Raw genomic sequence first — 22,798 nt, forward strand, 5'->3', positions numbered from 1 at the left:
AACTAGCAGTTTTTCAGCAGAAACATGCGAGAACCTGCGAGAATTGAAACTTATCTGTGATTTCACTCTTCCCATACATTTTAAAAGAAGTGAATGGTTTTACAATATTTCAGTCAAGCTTTAGTTGGTTTAGATCTGACCTACAACTGAATGCAAAATGGAAAGTAGCCTAATGTACTATTTTAGGAAGTTCAGATTGGACCATCTAATCTGTCTGGATTTTTTTTGGCTACACTGACAGCATATGCTTTTGGTTTCGCTTTGCCATTTTCCTGCTCTTGAGTGCTTTTATCAGTCTTCCACTGTCAAAGTTCAGCTACCATTTCCATCTTTCATTTTCAATAAGGTAAACACGTTAGCACAGATGTGTGTGTGTGTGTGTGTGTGTGTGTGTGTGTGTGTGTGTGTCTGTGTGTGTGTGTCTGTGTGTGTGTTTCTGTCTGCGCCTGTGTTTCCTCTTCAAGCATCAGTCACATTCTCTCTGCGCACCAGTCCCTCAGTGATCACCCAGCAGTGGAAGTCTCTCTGTAGTCTCTGTTGGATTGTATGTGTGTGTGTGTGTGTGCACAGGTGAGTCAACAAAATTAATTCTTAAGCAAACACTTAGAACCGTGGTACTGATGAGAACTCAGAACATCACAGAGTTCATAGTTACATTTCTGGAAGAGGGCAGATAACCAAACTGTTGAGTCACAGAGCTAAAAGGAAGACCAAGTTAGACTGGTTAATAAATGCACTCTTGTAACTCTAATGCAGGGCTATTCTGGGTCTTGGTGGGCAACTGGGTCTTGGTGGGCAACCCAAAATATAGCGTTGCTAAAATGACTCTATTGTGACAAGAGACATGCGTTCATAAGTATCCAGCTACACGTAATCCGGTCACAGAAATACATGCATGTCGAGGAGGTTAAATGGCCCTGACGTGCAGCGGAGACCGTGACTGCGTAGGCTATCCTTCAGAAAATACTGACAAAACTGTCATTCAAATATTACAATAAGCATTCTAAAGATATCTGACCCCATCTAACCTAACATGGATTTTTAGAATATTTTATAGTTGAGGAACATTTTTTTTTTATTTTCAAAGAGTTTGTGAATTTCTTGTTCTTATTTTAGACTGGTTTGTTTTCTGTTTGGTGTCTATTTTTGCTTATGGTTATTATGACCACGGCGCAACGAAGCGGCAGTCATAGGTATAGTCAGATGGTTTTTTTTTTTTTCCTTTCTAATGTGGAATTTTCCGTCAAGGATTCCCAGGCCAGGGGTGCACAAAACTTTGGGGGCATGTAGCCCGACCATTGTTTTTCGTTTTGATCTGTCAAAGCATTAGGATCAATTGTAAAATGAGGATTTTATATTACTGTTGTTAGTCAACTTTAGCATGGGTTTAAATACATAGCTCCCAACTGTATAAAAAAAGTTGCAGCAGGGGATGGAGTAGGAGATGGAAATAAATTGACAAGCGTGATTAATTTTCGCTGAGAGAATTTGCAGGACCCCGCGGCGGTCATGTTTTGTACCGCTTTGCAGTACATCTAGTGTCAGACTGGTTTGTTTAAAAATTGGTGTCTATTTTCTTTTAATTTTTTGGCTCTTGAATTTTAAGTGTATGAAAATAAACTACAACTGTACAACTAGTAGCCAGCACGCCATGTCAAAACAAAGTACTGTAATTTTGTATTTTGAAAATAGTAAACAAAAAATAGGTTAGGCTATTCTAAAAGCTAACAGCTTCAGACTCATGGTACACTGACATATAATGCAGAGAGTGAAATCTCTGTTAATGCATGGCCACAATGATATTGCACTCTGTACAGCTATTGATCAGATAGGAGCATGTCCCTATCTGGGTACTGTGTAAGCACTGAATGCATCACCATTTGAGCAATGTTGCAAGAAACCACATAATGATTTCTAATATTCTGCTAAGTCAGGAAACTGATGGTTAGAAGTTGTCAATAATGTGGAGGGGGGTGTAGAGCAATCTCATAGCTGCCACGTCTCACGCTATCACCATGTGATGCACAATTTTGCAACCTGTTTTCACACACAATTTCTCACACACACAAAAAAAAGATCGGATCTTGTGCCAATGCCCTCAGTGTCACTTTCTGAGCGCTTCAGTCAAGCGTTTATTGTTGCTATGTTAAAATCGCTTGCAACTAGAATATACATAGTAAGTAATAAATAAAACAAAATGTAATCATAGAGTAACAAAATATCAGCAGCTACAGATGATTAGCTAAAGCTAAATAAAAATACCAAAACATTAGGATTTTCTAATGACAAAAATATCATGTTGCACAACTATTCATATAAACAGTGACTCGAAAACACATGCATCATCTTAAATCTGCTGTTTATCTGTAAAGCACTTTGTTACTTCACAGCCATCTACAGTATAGTAGCCTGTGTATTTCACAGTGATATGGGACGCCTATTATGCTATTATATAATATGAATTTAGTGAAACATATACTAACCCTTAAATATCTACATAAATGACAGAAAGTTAAGATAGCCTCGTACATTTTGGCCCGACCACGAGCAATTCTGAAATTGAATGGAGATATACAGTACATGCATGTGCGTTAGTTCCGAAATAATACTCACTATTCTTGAGACATTTATCTGCCTGTCTAGCTCCTGTCTGATCTCTGTTCACTGATCATTCGTATTCTTATTCTTTATTAGGATCCCCATTAGCTTCCCCACAAAGGGCCGCTAGTCTCCCTGGGGTCCTGTAGTAAAATCTGAATCATATCAACATTACAAATATTAAAATGTTACATTGCATTTACATTCCATTAGTATTAAAAACACAAACAGTCTTGCAAACACCATGATAGCACAGGACAAGATCAAACATTCACATAAGAGCTTATATGCCTGACTCTACCTTAAGAAAATGTTGCTTAAGTGACTTCTTGTATCTAACACAGTTCACAATGTTTTTAATGTCCAACGGGAGCCTATTCCACATGACAGAGCCCCTGTAGAGTACAGTTCTTATCATACAGTTTGTGCATGGTGCTGGGACACCCAAAAACCCATTTGTCACTGGTCTAACTTAAGGCTGGCTTACATTGCACGATTTTGGTCTGTTTTAACAGTCGGCGACTAAATTTCCAAAATCGGGCGGAAATCTTGGGAGTTGTACTGAAATCGCAGCGCGCTCCCGTCATCTAAATCGTTTAGTGTAAGGTGCCAATCTTAGAGGTTTTAAGTCCGTCGGAGGCAGTCTTTTTCTAGTTTTGCCGTTACGACAATATCAAACATGTTTGATATTATCGGAAGTCTTTTCAGTCGTGGCTCATGCAAATAGTGACGTGAACATTAAAAACCAATAGTAACCTTGCGCGAACTTGAAACAGGAAGGGGCAAAATAGGCGACAGCTGTAGCCTTTATGATTATTTGTTATTTCATTTCTTATAATTTATTAGTCGGTTGTTCTACGTGACAGAACAGCTCTATATCTGTTAGTGATGTCACACATCAAACAAAATTACTTTGATATGAGTAGGCTATCATGTGATTTCCTGTGAATGATGACGTGTAGCCTATTGCACGATGGCAATAATTTGAAGGAATCTAGCAGCAGTCTTGTAAATAGTGACCCACAGTCTTTGCAAAATCCTAATCTGAGACTGGCCTGTGACTAGACTGTGACTAAAACCTCAATGAATTGTCTTTAGATGTGAGAGGGTCTGAGACTGTAGTTTTTCAAAAATCTTTTCCAAATCTTTGCAAAGTCTGGCAATGTAAGGTAGGCTTTAGGTGTTTTTTTTCCAAACTGAGTTATGCATAAATCTCAAAAGATGGTCATGTTGTGTTACCGCAGCCTATGCAGAAAAGCTTTGGACTGAAGCAGCAGTACCGGTCTCACGTCATCTGGAGAAATTTTCCTTGGTCGCCGTGTTTCGCCGATTCAGCATATTAGAAAGGGAAGCCATCCTCCTCGTCTTTCCCTTTCAATCAGTCGTTTCGTTAGGTGCAATAATTATGAGTTTCGTTGAGATCAGACCATGTTAGCAAGTGTTTTTATGGACAGAAATAGATTTGGAATTGTTAGCAGGCCTACAATATTATTTTAGTGAACTACTTCTTCAAAAACGAAATTAAATCCGACGGCAGTCCAATGCTAAATCTGGAGGTTCGTTTAGAGAGTGTGTTGCAGTCACGAGTGTCCCTTGTCCAGTCTGTTGTACATGGTCTGTAGGTATTTTGTGTTGCTATGCATGGCGCACTGCCACAAGGGGCATCTAGATTTCTAGGCTACTCAAAAGGAACATTTAATCACTCAGGACTCACGTGCCTTCATTCGTTTTCACTTTCTTTCACAATTGGATATGAAATGAGTTGACATGAATAAGACTTGCACTGGATGCACACGTTTATCACTAAGCTATAGTGCACAGAGCCTAATATGGGCTCATCATGTCTTAAGCCCTATTCGCACGGGATTAATATTACCTGTGGACCTCTGGTCATTTTCAAATTATCGCCCGACCTCTGTGTTACTTGCAGCGCATTCGCACGGGATAAGCAAAGTCTGTAAATTACTCTATTTTCACTGACATTACACCCGGATATGTCGTATGCTTGTGACACTGCCACATAATTAATGAAGGTGTATGTATGTGTGTATATTTTACCATTCCATAGAAGTAATATATGTTTACTATAGTGAAATCCTTGCAAGGTTAAACATTTTCTATGGTGTGTGTGTTTCAAATTGTGTTTTGGCTGCAAGATAATGCCTCAATAATACAGGTGACCAGAAATGAACAATTGCAATCCTGCTCTAGTCAGTAGTTTAAAGGCTGGCTTACATTGCACGATTTTGGTCTGTTTTAACAGTCGCCGACTACTTTTCCAAAATCGGCGCGCTCCCGTCATCTAAATCGTTTAGTGTAAGGTGCCAATCTTAGCGGTTTTAAGTCCGTCGGAGTCAGTCTTTTTCTAGTTTTGCCGTTACGACAATATCAAACATGTTTGATATTATCGTAAGTCTTTTCAGTCGTGGCTCATGCAAATAGTGACGTGAACATTAAAAACCAATAGTGACCTCGGTCGACGAACACGAAAACGGAAGGGGCAAAATAGGCGACAGCTGTAGCCTGTATGATTATTTGTTATTTCATTTCTTATAATTTATTAGTCGGCTATTCTACGTGACAGAACAACTCTATATCTGTTAGTGATGTCACACTATCAAACAATGCTGCAGAAACGCGAAAAAATTACTTTGATATGAGTAGCCTATCATGTGAGTTCCTGTTGATGATGACGTATAGCCTAGTGCACGATGGAAATAATTTGAAGGAATCTAGCAGCAGTCTTGTAAATAGTGACCACAGTCTTTGCAAAATCCTAATCTGAGACTGGCCTGTGACTAGTCTGTGACTAAAAACTCAATGAATTGTCTTTAGATGTGAGAGGGTCTGAGACTCTAGTCTTTCAAAAATCTTTTCCAAATCTTTGCAAAGTCTGGCAATGTAAGGTAGGCTTTAGGGGAACAGTCCACACCGTGGAACAGCTAGTTAAAGTGGGGTCCATGGTGGAGCGTGACTGGTCTGCCAAGAAAGACTACTGGGCGAGAGTGAACAGCCAGGCCTCCAGCGAAAAGAACAAGAAGAAAACGACCACCAAAAGTTCCAGTCAGCCACACCCAGGCCAGAAGGGAAATCAGCATGCAGCCATTGCTAAAGCAGAACCTCCTTCGCTGCTGGTAGTGCCAATTGAGGTCCGGGGACTTCAAGGGGAAGCTGTGTTGGATACAGGTTGCACCTTCACTTTGATGCAGATGAGTCTTTGGCAAAAGCTTGCCAGACAGGGAGAAAAGTTATGCACTGGTGACCCCTTGAACTTTGTGTTGGCAGATGGAAAATCACACCAAGCAGAGGGGAAGAGACAGCTGGCATATACCTGGCATGGGGCAGTCTGGACCTTAGAAACATACATCATGGCAGACAGCAACCTAACTTTTCCACTAATTCTCGGACTTGACTTTTTAACAAAAACTAGGGCCCAAATCAACCTAGGGGATCGTTCCTATGGGGTCCCTATAAATGGGAAATGTTCATTTTTCCCATTTTTAAATCGCAATCCTGGAAATCTGACTTGGGTTTCCCAGTACCTGTATATGGCAGTCACTCCTCCCACTTCTTCCCTGCTGATGAGTGCAGCCGAGACATCTGAGGCCCATGAAGCTCTGCTGAGAACCCATCCATCAGAGATGCAAGAGCTGTTCCAAACTTGGCCATCAGTGTGTTCATCTAAGATTGGAAAGACCAATGTGATGCAGCATCGTATTCTTACCTCTGATGAAGTGCCAGTTCGTGCAAAGGCTTATCGGGTATCTCCACTCAAGAAGAACATCATTGAGCAGCAGGTAAAACAGATGTTGGCAGATGACGTCATCGAACCATCCCAGTCAGCCTGGGCGTCGCCTGTGGTACTGGTGGGAAAACCTGATGGGAGCCATCGCTTCTGTATAGACTACAGGAGGTTGAATTCTAAGACACCCTTAGATGCTTACCCTATGCCATTAATCCATGAGATCTTGGAGTCTTTGCACGGGGCAAAATGTTTCAGTACTTTAGATCTCCGGTCTGGTTATTGGCAAGTGGCTATGAGTCCTGAGAGCAAGGCTAAGACAGCGGTCATCACCCCAATGGGCTTATACCAGTTCAAGGTTATGCCATTTGGTTTAAAAAATGCCGCAGCCACGTTCCAGCGACTAATGGAAAACGCTCTGGGGGAGTTAAGGGGGCGTAACTGCTTTGTATACATTGATGACACCATAATTTACTCCCCCAACACAGAACAACACCCGAAAGATCTCCATGATGTGTTCTCAAAACTACATTCTGCAAATTTGACTTTGAATTTGAAAAAATGCCACTTCTTCAAGACCCAGCTCAAGTTCTTAGGACACATTGTCACGGATAAAGGGGTGGAGATTGACGCTGAGAAGACCAAGGCAGTTACCACTTATCCTACTCCAACGAACATAAAGTCTCTTCAAAGATTCTTGGGTCTTGTGGGGTGGTACCATAAATTTATTCCTCACTTTGCTGACAAGGCTGCTCCTTTGAACAACCTGAAGCGGAAATCAGTGAAGTGGGAGTGGACAGAAGAATGCCAAAACAGTGTTGACCAACTGAAGCAAGCACTGAGAAACGCTCCTGTCTTGGTCCAGCCTGATCTAAGCTTGCCATTCCAGGTGCACACGGATGCAAGTGATGTGGGACTAGGAGCAGTTCTATCTCAGCAGACTACGGATGGTGAGAAAGTAGTTGCTTTTGCTTCCAGAGGACTTAGGGGGGCAGAAAACAATTATTCTACATCAGAGAAGGAGTGCTTGGCTGTCGTATGGGCTGTGGAGAAATGGCGCCACTTCCTGGAAGGAGGTAGATTCGACGTCTTCACAGACCATAGCGCTTTAACCTGGGCTTTCAACTGTCCCAAGACCAGTTCCAGGTTGACCCGCTGGACCCTGAGGTTGCAGCAATTCAGCTTTGAGGTCCATTACAGGAAAGGCTGTATGAACATTGTGCCGGATGCACTCTCGAGGGCAGGAGAGGACGAACAGCCATCCGCGATGGTGTCTTATATAGCTGCCCATCCAACCCCATGCTCCTCCGATTTGCCCACTTCTCTAGCTGAGATCGCGCTTGCTCAAGACCAAGACTCGGAGGTCAGAGAGATGCGAGGCAGAGAGACCACCACTGGCCAGCAGGCGGAGCGCATTGGATGGGAAGTGCTCCAGGGTGTTCTCTACAGAACAATTCCCATTAAAGGAGTGGGACTGAAATATCAGCTGGTAGTACCAAAGGAACTGACCTCTGTTTTCCTTAAGTACTTCCACGACAGCCCACTAGGAGCACACTTGGGCAGGCTCAAAACCCTGTTGCGGATTTTGGAAGTAGCTTGGTGGCCTACAGTCAGGAAAGACGTGTGGCAGCATGTAAAGCAATGCAACATCTGTCAGCAATACAAGCCAGAGAATAGGAAACCTGCTGGATTTCTACAGTCCACCGAGGTGGAGGAGGCAGGCTACATGCTGGGGCTGGACTTCATGGGACCTTTTCCACGGAGCAAGAAAGGAAACCTTTACCTACTGGTGATAGTGGACTACTACACTAGGTGGGTTGAGTTATTCCCTATGCGGGACAGCAAAACTCCTCGGCTTTGCCAGCTACTAAAAGATGAAATTCTGACTAGGTGGGGCGTCCCCAAATACTTAGTTTCTGACCGGGGCCCACAGTTCACCAGTCAGCTCCTCATACTACTCTGCAAGAAGTGGGGAATCATACAGAAGTTGACCACCAGCTACCATCCGCAGACCAATCTAACCGAACGTGTCAATCGAAATCTGAAGACCATGATTGCGTCCTTTGTGGGAGAACATCATGAAGACTGGGATAAGTGGATTGCAGAGTTCCGTTTCGCTATTAACACTACTCAACATGAGACTACTGGACGGACTCCGGCAGAATTGGCCCTGGGAAGACAGGTGAAAGGTCCTTTGGAGAGGCTTATTCATCAAGCTCCAGCACCACAGCCCCAGCATCCATCCTATTCCCTACTGGAGCGACAAAGGCACATGGCACAGGAGGTAAAGCAGAGAGTGGGAGTGGCCAGACTCAGACAAGCCAGATACTATAATGCCCATAGGAGACCCGCGCATTTTCATGTGGGAGATCTGGTCTGGGTTAGGGCCCACCCTCAATCTAAAGCCTCTGATAAGTTTTCATCAAAGCTAGCGCCAAAGTGGACAGGTCCAGCAGAAGTGATGAAAATATTAGGTCCATTGAATTATAGGCTTAAATGGCAAAACACTGACAAAACTGACACCTTACATGTGGGTAATCTAAAACCATATTTTGGGGTTGGGTCCCTCTTGCCTCCGGCTGGGGGGGGGGGGATCTGTGACACTGCCACATAATTAATGAAGGTGTATGTATGTGTGTATATTTTACCATTCCATAGAAGTAATATATGTTTACTATAGTGAAATCCTTGCAAGGTTAAACATTTTCTATGGTGTGTGTGTTTCAAATTGTGTTTTGGCTGCAAGATAATGCCTCAATAATACAGGTGACCAGAAATACTTATGTAAATGCTGCACTGGTGCTTTAAGGGGCTACCTGGGGAAGTAAGGGGGTGGAGCTAAGGTGGCTGGCAGCGGAAGCAGGAAGTGATGGACAATAAAATGTTTGGTAATGGAGATTGAAGGGAGGTGTAGTGTTTGGGACTGGTGCTTTTTGAAAGTCTCTCAAATCCTCAGCTTTGACCCGAGAAGACAGCCTTTTCCAACCGAAGAAGGATTTTACTGGGATTCCTTGGGAATTTACTGACTGTCTTACCGGTGAGACCAATCTGGTTTATTTTTCCATTTTTGTGTAGCAATGCATTGCAGAGGACTTTTTTTGTGCTGATTTTTGACCACGGGGTTTTTGGACTTTGATGGACTTCTGGGGAAAGGGGAGAATTGTTTGACATGAGCAATTGTTTGTTGGGAGTTTGGGTGTTTAATCCAAAATATATAATAGTTTGTGAATGAATTTGATTGTGCTTGTACTTGTGCTTGTGATTGGGTTTGTGCAGGGGTTTGTGTGTTTGGAGGTGATTAACTTAACTCTTTAATTCATGAAAAACAGTGTAGTGCTTGAATTTAAATTGTAGCCTATTTAACTATTTATTTAATTATAGTTAGATTGTTACATGCTAACGTCCGAAAGCAACACAGAAAGTAGAAAAGATATGCAACTGCAGTAGCAATCACTGAGATGCAGATTCGCACGGGATTAGTATTATCACCGGACGTCTGTGTTTGGCGAAATATAGTAGGTAATTTGCGGCGGAATTTTTACTTTACAAATTACAGACATGGCACATTCGCACGGGACTAAGATCTCAGGCATTCTCCGCAATTATCACGAATCACCAAAGGTCCACAGGTAATACTAATCCCGTGCGAATAGGGCTTTAGTGTCTTTGTCTTGAGAATGACTTGATTGTCTAAGGCCACATTTCACAGGTATGTGCCTGACTCTCACCTTATTTCCTTTGTAGGGTGACTGCTGAAAATGGCCTATGCTACTGAAGATTATGACATGGACTATTATGACGGCAGCTCAACAGTTGACTATGATCCAGGTGCACCGTGTTCCTCAGATGTTTTCGACAATGTGTACCATCACCTCAGCCTGTACGTCCATTCCATCATTGTTGTGCTAGGGTTGCTGGGCAACCTACTGGTCATCGTCACGTATGCCTTCTACAAGAAGACCAAGTCCATGACGGATGTGTACCTCCTCAATGTGGCGGTGGCAGATGTTCTCTTTGCGATGGTATTGCCCCTCATCATCTACAATGAGCAGCATAACTGGGTGATGGGGGAGGGGGCCTGCAAGGTCCTGAGGAGTGCCTACAGTCTCAACCTGTACAGTGGTGTGCTTCTGCTGGCCTGCATTAGCGGCGACCGCTACCTCGCTATTGTCCGCTCTAGCAGCTCAAGATACTTCCGCTCCAGCACCCTTGTCAACAGGCATGCCATCTGCTTAACTGTCTGGGTGATGGCGCTTCTGCTGTCCCTGCCCACATTCATGTACTCAACAACTGATATTCCCCAACCTGAAACATTCATGATCGGTGAACCATCTGACAATTCCACAGAGCCAGTGGAGTGTATACTTTACTTTGAAAACATTCAGAAAGCACAAGCCATGAAGGTCCTAATCCCAAGCAAGCAGATGTTGATCGGGTTCCTGCTGCCCCTGATGGTGATGACCTTCTGCTACACCTGCATCATCCACACACTGCTCAAGGCCCGCAACTTCCAGAGGCACAAGGCGGTGCGGGTGGTGCTGACGGTGGTGCTGGTGTTTGTTCTCTGCCACCTGCCTTTTAACCTCACCCGTCTGGTACACACCATCACTCTGGGTGAGCAGAGGGACTGCACTGCAGAGATCTCCTTCATGGTGGGACTCAAAATCACTGAGACTCTGGCCTATCTACACTGCTGCCTCAACCCCATCCTGTACGCCTTCGTTGGCGTGCATTTCCGTAACCACTTCCAGAAGGTTCTGCGGGACCTGTGGTGTGTGAGGAAGGACTACATGCCTGCGCAACGCCCCTCTTCCCACCTCACCTCGGGGGTTTGTCCGTCCGCACGAAGGTCACTCGACGGATCCGGCTTGGAAAATAGCTCGTCCTTCACCATGTGATCCCAACGGATCTCCTCAGGACTTCCTTTACTTTAGTTTGGATAAACATTTGGGCAGTGGTGGAGGAAGAACTAAACTCAGTACGTAAGGAAAAGTACAAATAAGCAGAGAAATATTAACTCTAGTAAAAGTAATAGTACCACAATGACCCTACTTAAGTAAAAGTAAAGTACCTGTTTTTGAATGTTCTTTAAGTATTAAAAGTAAAGGTTTTTCCATAATGATTTATTCTCTTAATGTCTATATTAAAATAATAATAATGAAAAAGTTGGTAGGTAGGTTATACTAGATACTGGAAAAATCAAAACTTTCTCACAAAGTGAATAATGTCTGACAACTCATGATTGGGATTCCTTTCCAACCAGGGGGTCAGGATTTGACTGATTAGCTTTGCCGACTAGCAAGGCACTTCCTCGTCGCCATTTTCCAGAAATACATCATGTCCGGTGCCGTTCTCCTCATGCTGATTGGTGGCTGTTCCACTCTCAGCTCATGCACAAGCTTAGTGTGGGCACGAGCTCTCCTTCTGTACCTTACGTCAATCAGTAACCTGGCACTTAATTGGCTAAGTTAAACGGCACCGGAAACAAGCCCCTTGAAACGCCATGTTGAAGCCTGAAAAAATCATTCAATTTTGGCACTTTTCACTAGCCTAGCATTCCCATTGAAATAAATGGGGGCGGGACTTGTTCACTTTCTCCAGTTCTTATAATACCCCCATGTTTCCAACACTAGCACTGCGACGGGCACTAACTTTGAAATCATTGATCCTGCCTTGCCAATCATATTGATCAGAGATTCTGGTTGCACCAGATTGTCGCACAACTGCAGAAGCGCGGAGAACTTTCCTTTGTTTGCTGATTCCTAAACGTTACTTCCTATACTTTCGAAAGACAATCTAGGATGGATGGGGCCAGTTGGTCATTGAAATCTGACCTCCCGTGGACTGAGACTGGCTCTGTAACACAAACCCTAGTTATTACAGTGCATGAAAATGCACTGTACTGTTCTTCCTAGGCTTCTTCTTCTTATTACAGTGCATGAAAATGCACTGTACTGTTCTTCCTTTTCTTCTTATTACAGTGCATGAAAATGCACTGTACTGTTCTCCCTAGGTTTCTTATTATTACAGTGCATGGAAATGCACTGTATTGTTATTCCTAGGCTTTTTCTTTTTATTATTTTTATTTTTATTATTATTCTTCCAGGCCCTAATTTGACTCTAACCGCTTATCGTAGGAACTTGGTTCAAACTTTGTCACGTAGCTCTTGCATCAAAGTTTCGGCCTATTACTTTTCATATTTCTACGACTTTTACTTTTTGAAATATTGAATAAAAACTAAACTTAAATTTGCCATAGACTTAACATTGGCTTTGTGACATCATAATTAGCTTTTAAAGAAATAGAATGGAATCAACTTTGCCAGTGTTCTCTCACTGACTTCAGCAACTTCAATGGAACTTCTTCTCTGTGTGTCTCTCCATTGAACTGGATAGCTCACTTGTCATCCCCACTTTCTTTCTTCTTTTTCTTCACTTCCTCTCACTTTCTCTATCACTCTCTCTGTTTCTCCCAATTTCAATAACTTTATCAAACTATATTTAAAATAACACTTTTTATAGCAAAGCAACCACTAAAATTACTTAGTAACAACCTAGCAACCACTTCCATAATGACACCCTGGCAACCACCATAGCAACCCACGTGATTTCCCTAGCAACCAACTTGATTTCCCTAGCAACCAACCTAGTAACCACTTTTTATAGAATAGTAACCACTTTATTTAGCCTAGCAACATCTTAGTAATCACTTTAAGTACCCTATTATAATCCTAGCAATAACTTTCCATGCACTGGTATTTCCTTCAGGAAATGCTTTTCTAGTTATTAATCCAACTTCTTCTAACGCTCGCAATTCAGCTTGAACCGTTTAACGTAGAAACTTGATTCAAACTTTGCTACGTAGGTCTTACTTAGGAGACCTGTGCAATGTATTTTTCAACTTTGTAACTTTTATACTTTTTAAACTGTAAATTAAAAACTATTAAACATTTCCCCATAGACTTAACATTGCTCATTATGACATCACGGCAGCAATTAGAATGTTACGCCAGGTGGCCAGTCCAGGTGCAGCAGCTCTCTCTCTCTCTCTCTCTCTCTCTCTCTCTCTCTCTCAGGCTTTAAACTGGCTCTCTTGAGACTACATTTTCTGTTCCCCTGTATCAACGGTATCAACATAAGTCTTCCTAATTCCATCCAACTTTCTATCCACTCATCTTCTTCAAACCATTCACTCATCCACCCATTCTAAACAGTCTGCCTATCAACATCAATTAGACAATCTACATTCAACTTTGAAACAATCTACTCTGTCTCAGGCCTGGCTCTCTTAAGACTAGCCAGTTAAATTGATTACACCTGTATCTGTATCCGCTACTCTCTCAGTAGAGAGCTGTGTCTCTCCATTCTACAAGAATATATGGCACATTCCATCAAACTTTCTGTCCATTCATCTTCTTCAGACCATTCACTCATCCACCCATTAAACTGTTTATCAACATCCATTAAACTCTCTGTCTATCAACATTAATTAGACGATCTACATTCAACTTTTTAAAAATCTACTCTGTCTCAGGCTTTAAGCACTCTGGCTCTCTTAAGACTAGCCAGTTAAATTGATTACACCTGTATCAACTACTCTCAGAGAGCTGTATCAGTGTCTCTCTTAACAAGAATATAAGGCACATTCCATCCAACCTTCTATCCATTCATCTTCTTCAGACCATTCACTCATCCACCCATTAAACTGTCAATCAATATCTATTAAACAATCTGCCTATCAACATCCATTAAACATTCTGTCTATCAACATTAATTAGACTATCTACATACAACTTTTAAAGTATTTACTGTGGGTGCCTCTCAAGCAGCGTTTATATGCCCTCCCTCGCTCCTCGCTCCTCAATGATCTACATTAAGAAAGATCAGTGAGGATCGAGGAGCGAGAGAGGCCGCGTAAACACTATATGAGAGGCACCTTCTGTCTCAGGCTTTAAGCATACAATCTCATTAAGACTACAGATCCTGTTTCACTACTTCCTCTATCCACAACTGTTTCAAAATAAAGGTCCTCACTGCAATAATACACTATTAAATCCTTTAACCATTGTAACTACTCAACTATTTAACTGTTCAACCATTCCAACTGTCAGTTATCAACTATGCCTCCAGTCAACTACACGGAAACTCCATGTACCTAGCAACCAACATATCAACCATTAAAATTAAGCGTTTATGACCGTTTCCATAGCAACCAACATGATTATACTGCAGTAACTTCTTGTTTCCTGATAGTGGCCACCATGGATACCCTAGCAACAAATGTTTCAAAATAAAAGTCCTCACTAGCAAGTTAGCTAGTTAGCATGGTTAGCATAGTTAACATAGTTAGCATTTTTAGCATAACTGCAAAAAACATCAACTAAGTTAGCTAATCAACCTGGTTAGCATTGTTAGCAATTTTAGCATTGTTAGCATAGTTAGCATTTTTAACATTATTGCTAGAAATCATCAGTTAAGTTAGCTAATCAACCTGGTTAGCATTGTTAGTTTAAGTTAGCATTGTTACCATAGTTAGCATTGCTAGCATAGTTAGCATAACTGCTAGAAATCATTAGCTAAGTTAGCTAATCAACCTGGTTAGCACTGTGAGCATAGTTAGCATAGTTAACATTTTTACCATTACTGCATGAAATCAGTAGCTAAGTTAACCAATCTACCTGGTTATCATTGTTGCCATAGTTAACATTTTAACATGAATAGTAATCATTAGTTAAGTTAGAACTGGGAATGTTTCAGCTTTAAACTGTCTACCTTCACACTATCAACTCTCTGTAAACTATGCAACCACCATGTTTACCCTAGCTACACCTTAGTAACCATATCTACATTATCTATCTATTTTTGCATTTCATGCACTGGTAATTCCTTGGAATTGCATTTCTAGTTATTAATCTTCTTCTAACGCACGCAATTCAGCTTGAACCGTTTAACGTAGAAACTTCATTCAAACTTTGTTGCGTAGGTCTCGCTTATGCCATGTGTGCTTTGTATTTTTCAACTTTGTAACTTTCATACTTTTTAAACTATGAATTAAAAAACGATTTCCCCATAGATTTAACATTGAGCTATTTCCCCATAGACTTAACATTGCTCATTGTGACATCACGGCAGCAATTAGAATCTTAGGCCAGGTGGCCGGCCACCTGGGCACCAACTGTCAGTTTCTCTACCATACAATCTCTCTGAAGACTACATATTATGTTCCCCTGTATCCTCTGCGCACAACAGTATCAAAATAAGTCCTCCTAATTCCATCCAACTTTATATCCATTCATCTTCTTCAAACCATTCACTCATCCACCCATTCTAAACAGTCTGCCTATCAACATCAATAAGACGCTCTACATTCAACTTTTAAACAATCTACTCTGTCTCAGGCTGGCTCTCTTAAGACTAGCCAGTTAAATTGATTACACCTGTATCTGTATCCACTACTCTCAGTAGAGAGCTGTGTCTCTCCATTCTACAAGAATATAAGGCACATTCCATCCAACATTCTATCCATTCATCTTCTTCAGACCATTCACTCATCCACCCATTAAACTGTCTATCAACATCTATTAAACAATCTGTCTATCAACATCCATTAAACTCTCTGTCTATCAACATTAATTAGACTATCTACATTCAACTTTTAAATTATTTACTCTGTCTCAGGCTTTAAGAGTAGGCTACACTCTGTCTCTCTTAAGACTAGCCAGTTAAATTGATTACACCTGTATCAACTACTCTCAGAGAGCTGTATCAGTGTCTCTCTTAACAAGAATATAAGGCACATTCCATCCAACCTTCTATCCATTCATCTTCTTCAGACCATTCACTCATCCACCCATTAAACTGTCAATCAATATCTATTAAACAATCTGCCTATCAACATCCATTAAACATTCTGTCTATCAACATTAATTAGACTATCTACATACAACTTTTAAAGTATTTACTGTGGGTCCCTCTCAAGCAGCGTTTATATGTCCTCCCTCGCTCCTCGATCCTCAATGATCTACATAAAGAAAGATAGAAGAAGGGCTAGACTATCCCATTGTTGCCGCTCCATCATTCTTTATGTAGATCAGTGAGGAGCGAGAGAGGACGCATAAACGCTATATGAGGGGCACCTTCTGTCTCAGGCTTTAAGCATACAATCTCATTAAGACTACAGATCCTGTTTCACTACTTCCTCTGTCCACAACTGTTTCAAAATAAAGGTCCTCACTGCAATAATACCACTGAAACTACTCAACTATTGAACTGTTCAACCATTCCAACTGTCAGTTATCATCCACTATGCCTCCAGTCAACTACATGAAACCTCCATGTACCTAGCAACCAACATAGCAACCATTAAAATTAAGTGTTTATGACCGTTTCCATAGCAACCAACATGATTATACTGCAGTAACTTATTGTTTCCTGATAGTGGCCACCATGGATACCCTAGCAACAAATGTTTCAAAATAAAAGTCCTCACTAGCAAGTTAGCTAGTTAGCATGGTTAGCATAGTTAGCATTGTTAGCATAGTTAGCATTTTTAGCATAACTGCAAAAAATCATCAACTAAGTTAGCTAATCAACCTGGTTAGCATTGTTAGCAAATTTAGCATTGTTAGCATAGTTAGCATTTTTAACATTACTGCTAGAAATCATCGGTTAAGTTAGCTAATCAACCTGGTTAGCATTGTTAGTAAAGTTAGCATTGCTAGCATAATAAGCATTTTTAGCATAACTGCTAGAAATCATTAGCTAAGTTAGCTAATCAACATTTTAACATGAATAGAAAGCATTAGTTAAGTTAGAACTGGAATGTTTCATCTTTAAACTGTCTACCTTCACACTATCAACTCTCTGTAAACTATGCAACCACCATGTTTACCCTAGCTACACCTTGGTACCATATCTACATTATCTATCTATTTTTGCATTTTCATGCACTGGTAATTCCTTGGAATTGCATTTCTAGTTCTTCTTCTAACGCACGCAATTCAGCTTCAACCGCTTAACGTAGAAACTCCATTCAAATTTTGACGCGTAGGTCTTACTTACGCGATGTGGGCTTTGTATTTTTCATCTTTGTAACTTTTATACTTTTTAAACTATTAGTTAAAAACTATTACAATTTCCCCCATAGACTTAACATGGCTCATTATGACATCACGGCAGCAATTAGAATGTTACCCCAGCTGGTCAGCCATCTGGGCACCAACTGTCAGTTTCTCTCAGGCTTTACAATCTCTCTGAAGACTTCTGTTCTGTTCCCCTGTATCCTCTGCGCACAACAGTATCAAAATAAGTCCTCCTAATTCCATTCAACTTTATATCCATTCATCTTCTTCAAACCATTCACTCATCCACCCATTCTAAACAGTCTGCCTATCAACATCAATTAGACGCTCTACATTCAACTTTTAAACAATCTACTCTGTCTCAGGCTGACTAGCCAGTTAAATTGATTACACCTGTATCTGTATCCACTACTCTCAGTAGAGAGCTGTGTCTCTCCATTCTACAAGAATATAAGGCACATTCCATCCAACATTCTATCCATTCATCTTCTTCAGACCATTCACTCATCCACCCATTAAACTGTCTATCAACATCTATTAAACAATCTGTCTATCAACATCCATTAAACTCTCTGTCTATCAACATTAATTAGACTATCTACATTCAACTTTTAAATTATTTACTCTGTCTCAGGCTTTAAGAGTAGGCTACTCTGGCTCTCTTAAGACTAGCCAGTTAAATTGATTACACCTGTGTCAACTACTCTCAGAGAGCTGTATCAGTGTCTCTCTTAACAAGAATATAAGGCACATTCCATCCAACCTTCTATCCATTCATCTTCTTCAGACCATTCACTCATCCACCCATTAAACTGTCAATCAATATCTATTAAACAATCTGCCTATCAACATCCATTAAACATTCTGTCTATCAACATTAATTAGACTATCTACATACAACTTTTAAAGTATTTACTGTGGGTCCCTCTCAAGCAGCGTTTATATGTCCTCCCTCGCTCCTCGATCCTCAATGATCTACATAAAGAAAGATAGAAGAAGGGCTAGACTATCCCATTGTTGCCGCTCCATCATTCTTTATGTAGATCAGTGAGGAGCGAGAGAGGACGCGTAAACGCTATATGAGAGGCACCTTCTGTCTTAGGCTTTAAACATACAATCTCATTAAGACTACAGATCCTGTTTCACTACGTCCTCTGTCCACAACTGTTTCAAAATAAAGGTCCTCACTGTAATAATGCACTATTAAATCATTTAACCATTGAAACTACTCAACTATTGAACTGTTCAACCATTCCAACTGTCAGTTATCATCCACTATGCCTCCAGTCAACTACATGAAACCTCCTTGTACCTAGCAACCAACATAGCAACCATTAAAATTAAGTGTTTATGACCGTTTCCATAGCAACCAACATGATTATACTGCAGTAACTTCTTGTTTCCTGATAGTGGCCACCATGGATACCCTAGCAACAAATGTTTCAAAATAAAAGTCCTCACTAGCAAGTTAGCTAGTTAGCATGGTTAGCATTGTTAGCATAGTTAACATTTTTAGTATAACTGCAAAAAATCATCAACTAAGTTAGCTAGTTAGCATGGTTAGCATTGTTAGCAAATTTAGCATTGTTAGCATAGTTAGCATTTTTAGCATTACTGCTAGAAATCATCGGTTAAGTTAGCTAATCAACCTGGTTAGCATTGTTAGTAAAGTTTGCATTGCTAGCATAATAAGCATTTTTAGCGTAACTGCTAGAAATCATTAGCTAAGTTAGCTAATCAACATTTTAACATGAATAGAAATCATTACTTAAGTTAGAACTGGAACGTTTCATCTTTAAAACGTCTACCTTCACACTATCAACTCTCTGTAAACTATGCAACCACCATGTTTACCCTAGCTACACCTTAGTAACCATATCTACATTATCTATCTATTTTTGCATTTTCATGCACTGGTAATTCCTTGGAATTGCATTTCTAGTTATTATTCTTCTTCTAACGCACGCAAATCAGCTAGAACCGTTTAACGTAGAAACTTCATTCAAACTGCGTTACGTAGGTCTTACTTAGGACATGTGTGCTATGACTTTTCAACTTTGTAACTTTTATACTTTTTAAACTATTAGTTAAAAACTATTACAATTTCCCCCATAGACTTAACATTGCTCATTATGACATCACGGCAGCAATTAGAATCTTACTCCAGCTGGCCAGCCACCTGGGCACCAACTGTCAGTTTCTCTCAGGCAATCTTTCTGAAGACTACATATTCTGTTCCCCTGTATCCTCTGTGCACAACAGTATCAAAATAAGTCCTCCTAATTCCATCCAACTTTATATCCATTCATCTTCTTCAAACCATTCACTCATCCACCCATTCTAAACAGTCTGCCTATCAACATCAATTAGACGTTCTACATTCAACTTTTAAACAATCTACTCTGTCTCAGGCTGGCTCTCTTAAGACTAGCCAGTTAAATTGATTACACCTGTATCTGTATCCACTACTCTCAGTAGAGAGCTGTGTCTCTCCATTCTACAAGAATATAAGGCACATTCCATCCAACATTCTATCCATTCATCTTCTTCAGACCATTCACTCATCCACCCATTAAACTGTCTATCAACATCTATTAAACAATCTGTCTATCAACATCCATTAAACTCTCTGTCTATCAACATTAATTAGACTATCTACATTCAACTTTTTAATTATTTACTCTGTCTCAGGCTTTAAGAGTACACTCTGGCTCTCTTAAGACTAGCCAGTTAAATTGATTACACCTGTGTCAACTACTCTCAGAGAGCTGTATCAGTGTCTCTCTTAACAAGAATATAAGGCACATTCCATCCAACCTTCTATCCATTCATCTTCTTCAGACCATTCACTCATCCACCATTAAACTGTCAATCAATATCTATTAAACAATCTGCCTATCAACATCCATTAAACATTCTGTCTATCAACATTAATTAGACTATCTACATACAACTTTTAAAGTATTTACTGTGGGTCCCTCTCAAGCAGCGTTTATATGTCCTCCCTCGCTCCTCGATCCTCAATGATCTACATAAAGAAAGATAGAAGAAGGGCTAGACTATCCCATTGTTGCCGCTCCATCATTCTTTATGTAGATCAGTGAGGAGCGAGAGAGGACGCGTAAACGCTATATGAGAGGCACCTTCTGTCTCAGGCTTTAAGCATACAATCTCATTAAGACTACAGATCCTGTTAACTGTTTCCTCTGTCCACAACTGTTTCAAAATAAAAGTCCTCACTGCAATAATACACTATTAAATCATTTGACCATTGAAACTACTCAACTATTGAACTGTTCAACCATTCCAACTGTCAGTTATCATCAACTATGCCTCCAGTCAACTACATGAAACCTCCATGTACCTAGCAACCAACATAGCAACCATTAAAATTAAGTGTTTATGACCGTTTCCATAGCAACCAACATGATTATACTGCAGTAACTTCTTGTTTCCTGATAGTGGCCACCATGGATACCCTAGCAACAAATGTTTCAAAATAAAAGTCCTCACTAGCAAGTTATCTAGTTAGCATGGTTAGCTTTGTTAGCATAGCTAGCATTTTTAGCATAACTGCAAAAAATCATCAACTAAGTTAGCTAATCAACCTGGTTAGCATTGTTAGCAAATCTAGCATTGTTAGCATAGTTAGCATTTTTAGCATTACTGCTAGAAATCATCGGTTAAGTTAGCTAATCAACCTGGTTAGCATTGTTAGTAAAGTTAGCATTGCTAACATAATTAGCATTTTAGCACAACTGCTAGAAATCATTAGCTAAGTTAGCTAATCAACATTTTAACATGAATAGAAATCATTAGTTAAGTTAGAACTGGAATGTTTCAGCTTTAAACTGTCTACCTTCACACTATCAACTCTCTGTAAACGATGCAACCACCATGTTTACCCTAGCTACACCTTAGTAACCATATCTACATTATCTATCTTTTTTTGCATTTTCATGCACTGGTAATTCCTTGGAATTGCATTTCTAGTTATTCTTCTGCCTTTGGGGTCGATGGCAGCCCGTAGAACCACAGATATTAGAAAGCTAGATACTGCATTGGACTCCAGAACATATGCAAATAGCGCCGCCATATTTGTGGGGGCGACAATCACAGGAGGCCAATGGAGAAACATGTGACTGACTGGAAATCAGAGGTGTCTGTGATTGAGCCCATAGACAGTAGAATAGAATGAATAGAATATATACTTTTTTGATCCCGTGAGGGAAATTCAGTTCTCTGCATTTAACCCAATTGAACCGAATTAGTGAACACACAGCACACAGTGAACACACCGTGAGGTGAATCACACAACCCAGAGCAGTGAGCCCAACCAGCGGCGCTCGGGGAGGAGTGAGGGGTTAGGTGCCTTGCTCAAGGGCACTTCAGCCGTGGTGGACTGGTCGGGGATCGAACCGGCAACCCTCCGGTTACAAGCCCGAAGCCCTAACCAGTACACCACGGCTGCCCAAATGTAATGTGTTTGCCCCCAACAATATGGCCGCATTCACATATTCCACCCAATAGAACTCGACAGGCAATGTGGTATCTAGCTTTCCAATATCTATGCATAACCGTCTGAGAAAGTTGTTGACACACTGATTCTGGACAGTCCCATTATTCATTTCACCTGGAAACTTTTAGTTGAACTATGCCATTATCACCATTTGGTCATTTAAATACCAACTATACCAAGTTATTTTTATTTTTTTGTCACAATTTAACTTAATCCAAAACACTAAAGATCAAACATACACCAGTGTAACTGTTGTCAATTATTTGGATTTTATTTTGTAATTTTCCATTGGTTTAACTGGCAATATAAAAGGGGCTTTTATTTTGATACCTCTACTGAGCTGCCGTAACGAGAGTTCATGAGTCAGAAGCATGCAGGCTCCGTATGTGTTGCTGGCAAGTGTGATAGTTAAACGAACGAGAGTATTACATGTTGAGAAGTAAATTAAGAGATATTGAAGATATGAAGACGTCAAGATGATTTCCTTTCGTAGCATGCAGCCAACGAGGTAATTTGTCTGTCTGTATTTTACTTTCTTTATGTATTATTTCATGGCTAATAAGCTAACATGAGTTTATGTGTTTAATACTGTAAACCAGTAAAGGAAACCACTTGTGTTTGCCGTGCTTGAGAGGGAGTTACAACCAGCAAACACTTTTTTTCAGTGCCCTGACAATGGATTTAAAAAAAAAAAAAATGTGTCAAGTTATCTCAAAGATGACCAAACATAGCAAAAGAAAGGCACACGGCATGTTCACACGCAAAAGGTTCAAACAGAAGTCCCTGAAAACAGCTGTTCTGAAGCCCATTTTTAAGAATAACTTCTAATGGATGCCACCATACTAAACAAACACAGGC

General features: G+C 40.6%; 1 protein-coding gene across 1 annotated transcript; it reads left to right on the forward strand.

The window, feature by feature from the left end:
• The first annotated feature begins 504 nt into the window (after nucleotides 1–504).
• Nucleotides 505–11,405, forward strand: LOC134098539 (C-C chemokine receptor type 6-like). Its single transcript, XM_062551613.1, has 2 exons — nucleotides 505–570; nucleotides 10,085–11,405. The coding sequence occupies exon 2, from the start codon at nucleotides 10,099–10,101 to the stop codon at nucleotides 11,236–11,238; it is 1,140 nt and encodes a 379-aa protein (XP_062407597.1). The 5' UTR covers nucleotides 505–570; nucleotides 10,085–10,098; the 3' UTR covers nucleotides 11,239–11,405.
• The last annotated feature ends 11,393 nt before the right edge of the window (nucleotides 11,406–22,798 follow it).

The sequence above is a fragment of the Sardina pilchardus genome, chromosome 12, assembly GCF_963854185.1.
Source record: "Sardina pilchardus chromosome 12, fSarPil1.1, whole genome shotgun sequence".
NCBI lineage: Eukaryota > Metazoa > Chordata > Actinopteri > Clupeiformes > Clupeidae > Sardina > Sardina pilchardus.